At 37.1% G+C, this 14,217-nt stretch overlaps 1 protein-coding gene and 1 pseudogene across 11 annotated transcripts in view; both read left to right on the forward strand.

Moving 5' to 3' along the window:
- KPNA4 (karyopherin subunit alpha 4) overlaps positions 1-14,217 on the forward strand; it is a 102,306-nt gene that overhangs the window by 56,724 nt on the left and 31,365 nt on the right. For all 11 annotated transcript variants that reach the window (XM_039488674.1, XM_039488669.1, XM_039488666.1 and 8 more), the window contains 8 exons: positions 894-983; positions 1,072-1,101; positions 1,188-1,240; positions 4,792-4,887; positions 5,077-5,162; positions 10,910-10,996; positions 12,584-12,753; positions 12,861-12,905. In XM_039488674.1, coding sequence (XP_039344608.1) covers positions 894-983; positions 1,072-1,101; positions 1,188-1,240; positions 4,792-4,887; positions 5,077-5,162; positions 10,910-10,996; positions 12,584-12,753; positions 12,861-12,905 — 657 coding nt within the window. The remainder of the gene's footprint in view (positions 1-893; positions 984-1,071; positions 1,102-1,187; positions 1,241-4,791; positions 4,888-5,076; positions 5,163-10,909; positions 10,997-12,583; positions 12,754-12,860; positions 12,906-14,217) is intronic.
- On the forward strand, positions 11,088-11,200 carry LOC120372720 (annotated as a pseudogene).

The raw sequence follows: 14,217 nt of genomic DNA on the forward strand, positions 1-14,217 counted from the left end.
CAGCAAAAGATTTGAAACCATACATTGAAAAATACATGGATTTATTTTTTTTGTTTTGTTAAGTAGCTGCTGTGAAAATGCAGAATGTTTACACAGCATTGGGATAGTGAAATATGTTTTGGAAAGTATGTTAACTTTCACTTAAGCATGGAAATGAATTTAAGATGTCTAAGTCTTTTTTCAAGTGGAATACTAGTATTTGCCAAGCTTTGCTTTTTCAACACTTGAATCCATATTTTCGGGCTCTCAAACCCCATGATGCTCCATTATAGTCATGACATATTTTGCAATACCAGACTACTGATTTGTTTGCTATGAAATGTGAACAGCATTTCCACAAAGATTTTGATGCTGGGAGGAAAGTCTTCAAATTCCTTCTGTACGAGAGCAATAAGTGCCAAGTTTGGAACAAAATAAAAATAGTGTTCAGTTTAGTATAATGTTAGATGAAGCAAAAGGTGTAGAAGCTAAAACTCTGGATGTTGGGACTGGGGGAGTATAAGCCATTAGAGCTCTGAGGGGAAAAAAATCTTAGGACAAAATGTACTAGTTTTAAGATTAATAGAAAATTAAATGCAGTGAATTTAGTGGTTTCAGTGATGAATATAGACAAATGAGTTGTATATAGGTCATGTCACATATAGTAAAATCTTACATGGCTGTAGCAATAATCAAGAGATGGCTGTCCTGTTCCTTGGGAAGGTATAAATGGGGAGCGATCATCTTAGTCACATACTTCGATGCTTGGCTTGAATGTCTGAGCATTAATAGTACCAGTGAATTACTTTTACTTTTTTTACTTTTACAACTTAAAAAAAAGTGTCATCTCAGCTTTTGCAGGGAAAAAAATAAAATAAAGCTGCAAAACCCAGAAAATTTATTTTTCTTTAAAGAATAAGAGAGATGAACACCTGTTAAAGAGAAGAAATGTACCCCATGAAGATATCTGTGAAGATTCAGATATAGATGGCGATTTCAGAGTGGTAAGAATTAACACTGTCTGAAGTTTATTTCTATACTTTTTTTAAAAAGTTAAGAAATAAATCTAACTGGTTTTTTTTCACCCCCCAGCAAAACACCTCATTGGAGGCAATAGTTCAGGTAAAAATATTTATTTTTCTCTGAACTTTTTTGGCTTAATGACAAATGTAAAATGGCTGAATTCTAAGTTATTGATTTTATTGTAGAATGCTTCAAGTGACAACCAGGGTATCCAGTTAAGTGCAGTGCAGGCTGCAAGGTAAGAGCACAGTTTATTCAGCTTTGTTGTTTCTACCCTTGCAGCTTATATAGTGCTATTAAATTAAGAAAATCGTGAATCCTTGCACTAGTAGATAGAATGATGATGTCCTCTATGGATCAAGTTCACCAAATATTAGTGATGCAATAAAATAACCTGTGTATAAACTTTATTAAACCAAACTGACATAATGTAGATATTAAGGTTGAATTCTCTTAATAAATATTCATGTGAACTCTAGGATTTTAGTAAATGCCATACTCCTGACTTTCAAAAAAAAAAATGGAGTAAAGATCCTAATTGATTTCATATGTATAAGTAGTCATTGGACACAATTTGCCTGTAATTTAAATAAGGCGGAGAACATCTTCTCCGAGAAGGTGTTTAAATCATTACAAGACTACCAGATTCCTAACAAGTTAGACTAATTGGCAAATACTTGAAGACACTTTAATGTAATGATACCTTTGAACCTCTTAACCAGTCAAGTAGCAGTTTTTGAGCTGTTTACTGTAAAGTCTTGTCTACATGAGAAAGTTGCACCAGTTTAACTTGGTGATTTTTAAAATCTATTTAGTTAAACTGGTGCATGGCTGTATGGACACTTATTCAGTTTAAACCAGAGAAGGAATGTATTTGAAGTAAACTGAAACATGACTGGTTTAAATGGAAATAAGGCAGTCCACGTAGTCTTTTGCACTGATTAAATTGGTTTAGAAACAATTTAAAGTTAATTTAGTGCAACTTGTGCATGTGGACAAGGCCTACAAGCAGAGGTCCTTTTAATGTTAAAATAAGGTGTGAAAGCTATTTAGTTTTTTCTCTTATACTGCTTTGCCACCTTAGACAGCATCTGAAGCTTGAGCAGAAGGGAGGTTGTGATCTACCTGTAATTTCCTGAAACACATGGCAAGGACAGAGCATTGTTTGAACAGAAGCAGTTACAAATAATTGGAGTTAACTGATTCTTGGAGCCAGGGTCATGAGTTACCTGAGAGGACAGAAAATAAATTTGTTGTAGTTTTTGAGTAAACCTAAACTGAGCTGTATTTTGCCATTGAAAGAGTGAATATTGGTGGTTTTTTGTAGGAACTAGGGGTATGTATTGTAATCAATCCTAGGATAACTTATTAATATCTTGTCTGACCATCTACATCTCTCCTAAAAAGGAAGCTTTTCTTCTTAGTTGGCAATATAAATATACATCTGCAGTAACATCAAACAGCATTTACAGACTTTAAATATTCAAAGCCCCTGACCAGGTTGTATTAAGATATTTTCACTGTGCAGACTTTTTACTTGCCAGTTTAAGGCAGTGTCCACTGGTAGTGTTCAGGATTGGAAGCAGCAGCAGTCAGTCACAGCTACTTTCTTGTCTAGCATGTCCACGGTCCCCCTCTAGGGAGACAGTTTGGTGTGGGCTGGGACATGAGGAAAGGAATGTGCTTCTGATATCCCCTCCCCCCCTTTGTTTGTCTGAAGCAGTCCCACTTGGGTTCCCTACAGGCCGCCTTCGCTCACCTCATGGGTATTGAAAAGGGAGGTTGAAGGAGTTAAAGTTCAAGTGGGTTTGTACTCCCTCCTTCCTAGCAGCATGTGCATTTGTACTAGGGCTGTTGATTAATCGCAGTTAACTCATGTGATTAACTCAAAAAAAATTAATCGTGATTAATCACAGTTTTAATTGCACTGTTAAACAATAGAATACCAACTGAAATTTATTAAATATTTTGGATGTTTTTCTACATTTTCATATATATTGTATTCTGTGTTGTAATTGAAATCAAAGTATATATTATTTCTTATTATAAATATTTTCACTAAAAATTATAAAAAATAGTATTTTTGATTCGCCTCATACAAGTACTGTAGTGCAATCTTTGTCATGAAAGTGCAATTTACAAATGTAGATTTTTTTTATTTTTATTTTTTTTGGTTCTATAACTACACTCAAAAACAATGTAAAACTTCAGAGCCTACAAGTCCACTCAGTCCTACTTGTTCAGCCAACCGCTAAGACAAACAAGTTTGTTTACATTTATGGAAGATAATGCTGCCCTCTCCTTATTTACAATGACACCAGAAAGTGAGGACAGGCATTTGCATGGTACTTCTGTAGCTGGCATTGCAAGGTATTTATGTGCCAGATATGCTAAACATTCATATGCCCTTCCATGCTTCAGCCACCCATTCCAGAGGACATGTTTCCATGCTGATGACACTCGTTTAAAAAAAAAAAAAGCCTTAATTAAATTTGTGACTGAACTCTTTGGAGGATAATTGTATGTCCCCTGCTCGGTTTAACGTGCATTCTGCCATATATTTCATGTTATAGCAGACTCGGATGATGACCCAGCACATGTTGTTCTTTAAGAATGCTTTCACTGCTTATTTGACAAAACGCAAAGAAGGTACCAATGTGCATTTCCTAAAGATAGCTACAGCACTTGACCCCAGGTTTAAGAATCTGAAGTGCCTTCCAGAATCTGAGAGAGACGAGGTGCAGAGCATGCTTTCAGAAGTCTTAAAAGAGCATCACTCCAATGCGGAAACTACAGAACCAGAACCACCAAAAAAGAAAATCAAGCTTCTGCTGGTGGCATCTGACTCAGATAATGAAAATGAACATGCGTCGGTTCGCGCTGCTTTGGATTGTTATCGAACAGAACCCGTCATCAGCATGGATGCCTGTCCTCTGGGAATGGTGATTGAAGCATGAAGGGACATACGAATCTTTAGTGCATCTGGCGCGTAAATATCTTGCGACACCGGCTACGACATGAGAATGCCTGTTCGGACTTTCAGATGACATTGTAAACAAGAAGCCAGCAGCATTATCTCCTGCAAATGTAAACAAAGTTGTTTGTCTGAACGATTGGGTGAACAAGAAGTAGGACTGAGTGGACTTGCAAGCTCTAAAATTTTACATTGTTTTATTGTAGTTTTTTGTACATAATTCTACATTTATAAATTCAACTTTCATGAGAGATTGCACTACAGTACTTGTATGAGGTGAATTGAAAAATACTGTTTCTTTTGGGTTTTTTACAGTGCAAATACTCGTAATCAAAAATAAATATAAAGTGTGTTGTAATTGAAATCAATATATTTTAATGTAGAAAACATTCAAAAATATTAAAATAAATGGTATTCTATTTTTTTAATTGTGCGGTTAATTTATTTTAATTGCATGACTGCCCTAATTTTTATCCCCCACACACTGACTCTTTAGTGAGGAAGAGGGAGGTGAGCATGTTCTGGCAGCTAATACCTTGCCTCTTATCCTCTGCTCCAGCTGGGAAGATAATGCAGGGGAGGGACATGTGGATGACTGACTTACTCTTGTCATGGGTTTACCAGGAGGACAAAACAGATGTTCAACTCAACAGTCATACTCTTTAGAGTAGTAGCAGAAGAGGTGGTGGGATTGGCTGAAATAGTAGCTAAGTACACAACTTTTCAGCAGTGCTAAATTCACTCATTTTTAAAAACTCCTATTTGACTTTAGGGGATTTGTCTGCAAATTTCATATTTTCTTTGTTCCTAAACAGGAAGCTTCTTTCCAGTGATCGCAATCCACCGATTGATGACTTAATAAAATCTGGAATACTACCTATTTTAGTGCACTGTCTTGAAAGAGATGACAAGTGAGTGTTACTTTTTTAAAAGAAAGTACTGGTAGGAAAAGTTAATTGTTTTGGGATGATTTCATAGAAATCCTTTGACAAAACAATTGATGCAAGCATTTGCAAGTGCTCATGTTAAGATACTGTGTTAGATTCAGATAGTTTTATTGTAATACAGAACATTTTCTAACTTTACACTTTTATTTGTAGTCCTTCTTTACAGTTTGAAGCTGCATGGGCTTTGACAAACATTGCATCTGGAACCTCTGAACAAACACAGGCTGTAGTTCAATCTAGTAAGTTGATCAGTTTTGATGATGCATTTCATGTGCACGCTATAATTTCTTCAAAAATATGAAGCTCAAGTGATGATTTAAAAAGCACCTACACCTCAAATATTCACCAATCTACACTATGTAGGTCTGGTACTTTTATATGATAGTCAGGATGGTTGAAACTGAATTGTCAATCACAGGCACATCGCGGAAGGACCTGCCCAGGAAGTCTCCTGCCAGAAATTCTACCCCTTCTCTGGCAAGCAGCATCAGTTGAAGCACACATCTGCTTTTGTTCTTCATTTTCTCAGATTTTATATTCATTTGGGTTTCCTGATGGTGAGTAATCTCTTGTGGGAACTCACACTATTTTAGCAGAGTTAATATCTGCTGGTTTTCCAGTTTTCAAACGCTATTTTTTAACTTTTCTTCACAATTAAGAGGGATTCCCTACCTAATTTTGAAGGAGGAGCAAAAGGTACAGTCCAAGTCCAGAGGGTGCCTCTGAGGGAATTTACGTCCAAGATCTCACACAAGATAAAATGGTGTCCATATGTTTGGGAAACTGAAGTTAGGAAGTTTTTTGTACTTGCAATCCATGTTGCCAGATGAAACAGAAAATTGTTTTATGGTTCTGTGCCCTACATATTTCTTTTAAATCTACTTGAACATCAACTTGTGAGAACAGGGCTCTTCTCTAGTTTTGAATTTGCCAAATAAAATAATTGTGCTGCTTGAGATCTGAATATAGAATCACTGCCATGTTAAAGCAAATTTTTGTAGTTGAATCAAATATACTTCCTATTCTCTTCTAATTCCTCATGGATCTGCTATTGTAAATAAGGAAAAGGTTGTTATAAACAGACAAGGAAAAAAACGAAGTCCACACAACTAAGAAACAGAACAGGAAGTATCAAAATATTATTGAAATCCAGAGACAATGTGATCAAATTTTACTGCACTATAAACTGTGAATGCTGGAGATGCTGAATTGCCAACAGTGTGAAAGGGCAGGGGAAACTTTTCCACTCAAGAAATTTAATGTGTGAAAACCCCACATTAAAAACTGTTTTTATTCTTAAATATTTAATCAAAATGTAGAATTGACTCAGTGTGGCAGTGGTTTTCAAACTGGGGTACACATGAGCTCTCATTGGGGTACGCAAGAAAAATCCTGTAATGGTGGATAATGTGTTATCCCTTACAGACCGCCTTCTCTCTCCCATTTCCCTTCCCTGCCCCCACCCCACCCCTCTGGCTGTTTTCATAGCTATATTATGACCCAGTGTCAGATGGGGGTATCCTAGAAGATTAGGGTTGGAAGAGACCTCAGGAGGTACTCTAGTCCAACCCCTTGCTCAAAGCAGGACCAATCCCAACTATGCAATAGACTACTTAAGGGTTCTCAAACTGAGGATCGTGACCACTCAGTGGGTCACAAGGTTATTACTTGGGGATTGCGAGCTGTCAGCCTCCACCCCAAACCCTGCTTCGCCTCTAGCATTTATAATAGTTAAATATTTTAGAAAGTGCTTTTTAATTTATAAGGGGGGTTGCACTCAGAGGCTTGCTGTGTGAAAGGGGTCACCAGGGCCATCCCTAGGGCGGTTCGGGGCCTGCGGGGAAGTGACGAATCAGTTACGTCTGGGACCCACTGCACCGGCTGCCAGGTAGGGGAGGTCTTATGCCTCCCCAAACAGCCATGCGTGACTCCACGCGCGCGCTCCCCCCCGACCTCCCTTTGGCAGTGCCGCTGGGCTCCAGGGGGCTGGGACCCTGGGGTTAGGGTGGTGCCATCGCAAGCTCTCCCTCCCAGTGTGCTCTCGGGTGGAAGGGGCATAGCTGGGGGCTAGCCTCCCCCAGCCAGCAGTTCACACAATGCCCATGTATGCTGGCCCGTGGGGCCTGGAGTGGTCGCCCTGATTCACTGTACCCTAGGGACGGCTTTGGGGGTCACCAATACAGAAGTTTGAGAATCACTGGACTATATTATTTGGAAACGGGTACACAGCCTAAAAAGTTTGAAAACCGCTGCAATAAGGGAAAGTACTGTGCTGAAACTCTACAGTCTGGTTTGAGTGATGAAATTAATATGTTCGCTTGATGACTAGGTTGACACAGGCATAGATAATTCTAATTTAATTTTTTATTTGCTTTATCTTTTGATAGAAATAAAATCCTTCTTTATTATGATAAATCTGTGACCACTTGACAATAACATAATCTGTTAACTAATGGATTTGCTTTTAAAATACAAAATTAAAATGGATTTTATTTAAAGTTTGTTTGTTTGTTAATATGAATTTCGTAGCAAAATTTAGAGCCAACTTCTTGGTCTGGGAAGCTGAGAGCTAACAAAAAGCCGAGAAAATGCTGGAGGGCAAAAAAGATCTTTCCATAGAAGTAATAGATTAATCCTGAATTTCAAATTTTAAAGTACTACGTAAGCAAATCCAAGGCAAATATTTCACAGAATTAACCAGTGTAAAGATCCCAGATCTTTAAACAAATTTTTTACTTTGTCTTCAGCTCTTCATCTGAGAGAGTTTGTGTTTAATCAGAAAATGAATCTGTGTTGTGAAATAGCAGTTGGTTACAAAATTCATTATCCTTCTCTTTTGGGGCATTGTTAAAGTCCACTGAAATCAATGTAGGATCCTATTGAGTTCAAAGCAGTTGGGTTGAACTGTCAAAGAGCAGTTTTCTCTAATATTGATATGCCCCCTCTCGATACAATTTAGATTGCTGCAAGTGTATCTAGGTTCAGTTTTGTATGTTACCACACAGAATACAGAGTGTACAGTGCTCACTTTATATTATTATTTTTATGACAAATATTTGTCCTGTAAAAATGATAAACAAAAGAAATAGTATTTTTCAATTCACCTCATACAAGTATTGTAGTGTAGTCTCTTTATCGTGGAAGTGTAATTTATAAATGCTTATTTATTACATAACTGCACTCAAAAACAAAACAATGTAAAACGTTTGAGTCCACTCAGTTCTACTTCTCGTTCAGCCAATCACTAAGACAAACAAGTTTGTTTACATTTACAGGAGATACTGTAAATAAGAAGCAGGCAGTACTGTCACCTGGAAATGAGAACAGGCATTCGCATGGCACTTTTGTAGCTGGCGTTGCAAGGTATTTACATGCCAGATATGCTAAACATTCATATGCCCCTTCATGCTTCAGCTACCATTCCAGAGGACATGCTTCCATGCTGATGATGCTCGTTAAAAAAATAATGCATTAATTAAATTTGTGACTGAATTCCTTGGGGAAAGATTATGTCTCCAGTTCTGTTTTACCCACATTCTGCCATATGTTTCATGTTATAGCAGTCTTGGATGATGACCCAGCACAAGTTCATTTTAAGAACACTTTCACAGCAGATTTGACAAAACACAAGGTACCAATGTGAGATTTCTAAAAATAGCTACAGCTCTCGACCCAAGGTTTAAGTATCTGAAGTGCTGTCCAAAATCTGTGGAGGATGCTTTCTCAAGTCTTAAAAGAGCAACACTCAGATGCAGAAACTACAGAATCGGAACCACCAAATAAGAAAATCCACCTGCTGGTGGCATCTGACTCAGATGATGAAAATGAACATGCATCAGTCCGCTTTCCTTTGGATTGTTATCGAGCAGAACCCACCATCATCATGGATGCCTGTGTTCTGAGATGGTGGTAGATGCATGAAGGGACATATGAATCTTTAACGCATCTGGCACGTAAATATCTTGTGAAACCGGCTACAACAGTGCCATGTGAACGCCTGTTCTCATTTTCAGGTGACATTGTAAATAAGAAGCAGGCAGCATTATATCCTGCAAATTATAACCAGACTTGTTTGTCTGAGAGATTGGCTGAAGTAGGACTGAGTGGACTTGTAGGGTCTGAAGTTTTACATTGTTTTGTTTTTGAATGCAGGTTTTTTACATAACTACATTAGTAAGTTCAATTTTCATGATAAAAAAAATGCACTACAGTACTTATATTAAATGAATTGAAAAATACTATCTTTTGTTTTTTACAATTCAAATATTTGTAATAAAAAATAAATATAAAGTGAGCACTGTGTACTTTGTATTCTGTGTTGTAATTGAAATCAATATATTTGAAAATGTGTAAAGCATCCAAAAATGTTTAAATAAATGGTATTCTGTTAAACTCTAACAGCGTGGTTAATCAAGATTAACTTTTTCAGTTGTTTGACAGCCCTAATTAGAATCATTTTATTTCTGCTATATTAAAGCTAACTTTTCAATGAATCAAAAGCCAGGATTGAGTCTGGCAGTTCAGATTTTTCTACTGATGGACTTAGATTAGAAACAACGTAAACACACCTAGTTTCATTGAAGTTACTCTGTACTCAAATGTTATGCAAGTATGGGTACTCTCTTGTAATTTATTTGAATGAAGAAGATGGCCTATTAACATCTCTCCAAAACTTCCAGCCATTGTAATTGCCTGGGGTATTTTACCTATTATTACACTCGCTTTGTAAATCCTCTTGTTTAATATTGAATAAGGTCAGTGGCTAATAAACATGTTTTAAGAATTAAACCAATATTTGACCCGTTATGCGTCATGAGGGATAGTGGTGTGATGTGTCTGCTTAGAAAACAGTTTGATTATAAAATCAAATTATAAATGAAACCTTCTCCTCTATGCCCCCCAAATTAATGTAAATTCAGTAAAATCCTAAACCCAGTAAATTGGGGACCAAGTAATTAAAGTAAACAGGTCCTTCAGCGTTAACGAGTATTGAGTCCTTCCTCCCAACCAAGCTTCTTCAGGCGGTGTTGCACAAGTCCCTTAGCTTTTGAGTTGTAAGAGTAGGAGTTAAGAGCATCTTCCAGATAATATCACAATGTTAAATGTTGACTCAGCAGTGACTGTGCTTGGGAGCTGCCTCCTGCTCCTAATGTTCCCATATATGAGGCAGGGATGTAAGTATCTTATTCTTGGTGAGTGATTTTTGTTAAACCCCTTCCTTACAGATCAATTTGCTCTTTTTGCCAGTCATTCATTGACAGTATTTGAAACATCGGAATCTCTTTTGTGGTAATCAGTTGGATTGCCCCTTTTATCTAAAACTTTCAAGAGCTAGGAAGAGAAGACAGGATATATAGGTGACAGCTTATGTTGCTGTACAAATACGTCAAGAATTTTCAAGATTTTGCCTATTAAAAGTTGCTAACTAAAACTTCTATTAATAACCAGTGATGGAAAAGAATGTAGAAAATATAGAACTACTTAATGATGATTAGTTAATTTGAAAAAAGTCACTAATTGTGCTTGTTGGGTTGACATTAAAGTGTTGAAATTCCATTTCAGACAGCTCTAGTGATAACTACATAGATAAAACAGTTGAAATTCAATGGTAATTAGTAGAATTAAATATGGAATTTCAACATTAACCATGTATTAAGAATAATTACTTATAATTTAAACTTGTCATACAAAGTTATATAAAAATAACTACCTTAAATCTTTTGTTCTCATTATATTGGTCTGAAGTGCAGACCCTTCTGTGAAAGAATGGTATGAAAGGAAAAGTTGTATTATGATCTATGTTTATATTTGAACATCATCTGGAAAAAGAGTGAAGTTTCATTAACCAGAATAAACACATAGCCGGAGAAAATCTTCATATCATAGGGTAATGGAATGTCAGCTTTTAACTTAAGAGCTAACTATAATAATGAGCACATCACTTTAAAACTAAGACTTTTTGAGTAACAGATGCTTTATTTTTCAGATGCTGTGCCACTTTTTCTGAGGCTGCTGCATTCACCCCATCAAAATGTGTGTGAGCAAGCAGTATGGGCTTTAGGCAATATCATAGGTTTGTGTTACTCTTAATATAAAAATTCAAAAGTTTCTTTTGAAATCAAATTAATAAACCAATTTGGATTCTGTTGGTTTTTTTTAAATAATAAACTATACTTTCAGGGATCATTTCTATAGTTTGTAACTAGAGAAGTGTGGTTGAAAGTGTCTGACCTTGCTTAACTACAAGAGCAATGGGATTGGCTCAAATACATGGAGTTCATTTCCCTCAAAATGCCCTTTGCTTAATTCTTTCTGCTTTCTCTCTTGCTCCTCCTCTAACATGTACATCTTTCAATCCAGGTACAAGAAAAGGAAACAATGTCTGGCAAACAAATCACATGCATAATGTTATAATGAAAAACAGTTTTCATTATAAAGGCTCTGGATCGCCATCAGAGCTCGCACTTCAGTCACCAGAGCTTTCATAGTACACATTTAATCTTTCTGGCCAAGCTTTTGGCTAACCTAAAACTTTCGTTTCTCTTCTTGATTATTGTTGTAAGTGATACACCACAGAGATATTCAAATATCATAGTGGTGAGTGTAGTTTAAAAATGTCCGCCCCACCATGTCTTAAATTACTGAAATGTTGTGGGTTTAGATATTGCTTAGTTTGACAATAAGCTAAGTTTTCAAAAACTCTGATTCTAGTTTTTCTTAAAATATTCGTACGGTATTGTTATTTGGACCTAGGAGTGACGCTGTTCCTTCCCTGTTAACAATACAGCTTGGATACGACAATGCTGAGGACCGTATAAGTATCTAAGTGGATGCAATACGCATCAAACTGTGGGGATATCATAATAAACTGAAAATGTTCCATATTTCTTGAAACTGAATAGAACTTGTCACAGAGTATTTTGTCTGGATCAGTAACCTGTTATGATTGATGGGCCTCCATTATACCTTGTCCTCATGGTCATTAATCGCTATCTTTTTCATGTGTTCTTAATCATGGATAACTACCTCTTCAGAATTCAGCAAATCACTTTTTGCTAGCACGAAGTATGTTTAATGTGAATCAGAAAGGGGAGCAGTTACTTACTGCATGTTGAATGAGGTGTTTCTTGTACAGTCAGGTGTTGGCAAGTCACATTTTGACTAATGGTGTCTATTGCATCCAAAGGCTTAGACATTTTTACATAAATCTTAATAGTGAAGGGTTTAAATTTACAAAAATGAAGACATGCTGGAAAGCTGACTTTGTCACTTGCCAGGATGTTGAACATTGGATGAGCTAGTCTCTGCATTGACAAAAGTAGCATGTAAAGAAGTTACTCATAGTTTCTTGACTACCTTCTACTCAGATCACTGAACAATTTAATAATACTAAACAGTGGCTATTGGGGAAACTGTCTGTTCTGAGATGTTTTCCTTTTGGAGGTGTGTAGAAATCAATGTTATACTCCTGGTACCAGATTTACAGCTGAACTGAGGCCCAACCTCATGCCCAAATTGTGCTTGGGGAAACTGGAAGAGTAGTCATTTGGGTCATTTAACAACTAGGCCCTTTTGGTTATTTAACATGGGAACGTGGTTCTACAACACTATCCCTTGTAAATAGTTTTTATCTTCATAAAATCATTTAATGTTTACACAGGTGATGGACCCCAGTGTCGAGATTATGTTATTAGTCTTGGAGTGGTGAAACCTCTGCTGTCCTTCATCAGTCCATCTATTCCCATAACATTCTTAAGGAATGTTACTTGGGTCATGGTCAACTTATGCCGTCACAAAGACCCACCTCCACCGATGGAAACCATTCAGGAGGTGAATTAAATTATTCATTTATAAATTTAATTAAATTAAACAAGTTGAATTGTTAAATATCTTGAGTATTTCTATTTAATATTAACACTCTGTGTCTCTCCCCCCAGATCCTTCCAGCCCTCTGTGTTTTAATTCACCACACAGATGTAAATGTGAGTAAAAACATTTTCCACCAATTATTTTGTGATCAAGTCATGGACAGGTCATGGGCCGTGAATTTTTGTTTACTGCCCATAACCTGTCCATGACTTACTAAAAATATCAATGACTAAAACGTAGCCTTATCCATAAGCACATATGAGTGAATAATTGATTTATTTTATTTTATTTTTTTTGTTTGAGGACCAAACTGAAAAGTCAGAAGGAAAAAAATTAGTTTGGATTGAACCAAAACTGGATTTTTTTTTTCAGGTTTTTTCTCCAAAAGAGAGAACCTGAAATATTTTGTTTCAGACCTATCACCAGATGGTGTTTCTAAAATTGCTCCCCAGGACCAGAGTACTCAGCATCTGCTGTGGATGTCAGGGTCTGGGGTCAGGGACACCAGGGTTTCCCAGATTCTTGGGTCAGTCCATATGCAGGGCTGCCTGGAGTCCCAGACCTTGAGAGCCCAGCCCATCCTATGACTTCCTGGCTCTTGCAGCAGTTTGTTGGCTCCAGTTAAGTGTCCCAGGGATTCCAGGCTCCTGGCTCTACAGTGGGGAGACTGGAAGTTCTGGCATGGTGGTACCTCCCTGGAGCCATTGACCCTGAAAGTACTGGATCTGGCCCTGGGGCAGTGTGCTTGGGGAGTTTGTTGCATAGCAGGGAGCCTACCAGTCCTGAGTATCCTGACTTCAGCTAGGGCTGTGGGAGCTGGCAGGCTATTTGCTACAGAATGGGAAACCTAGCAACCCCAGCTTTCGCCGGGGTGTCTGGAGCTTGCAGGCTTTCTGCTGTGGCGTTTTGTACCTGGAACACCAACAAACTTCCTGTGAAAAGCGGTCTGTGTTTCGGTAAAAATTTCTTCAAATCTGCAGTAAACTTTGTGAAAAATTTCAGTCCAGCAAATTGACATTTTACAAGTAAATAAAGGTTTGTTTGAAAATTTCCAAATAGGTCTCGCCAATGCCTGTGTCTCACTAGATAACTAAGTAGGAGGTGACTATATTTCACTGTAACAGTAATCTGAGTTGCTTTTGTCCCCTCTCTGTTCAGCATATCAGTGAACATACTTTTGGCCCTTTATAAATGATAGGCAAAATCAAACATACTTCTTTTATTGGTCCTTTTGTGTACCTGAAGTGTTTTGGGGTTTTAGTTGTTTTTGTAAGAAAGTGGAAGAGCAAATGGAGAAAAGTAGCAATTTCTACTATGTCCAGCTACAGACAAATGACTTAAAAAGTATAAAATAAGACTTGTTAACTAGTTGTATTTAAATATCTTGCAATATGAATGTATCAACGCTTTGCTTCATGGTTAAAA

This window comes from Mauremys reevesii, linkage group 9 (assembly GCF_016161935.1).
Source record: "Mauremys reevesii isolate NIE-2019 linkage group 9, ASM1616193v1, whole genome shotgun sequence".
NCBI classification, from domain to species: Eukaryota; Metazoa; Chordata; order Testudines; family Geoemydidae; genus Mauremys; species Mauremys reevesii.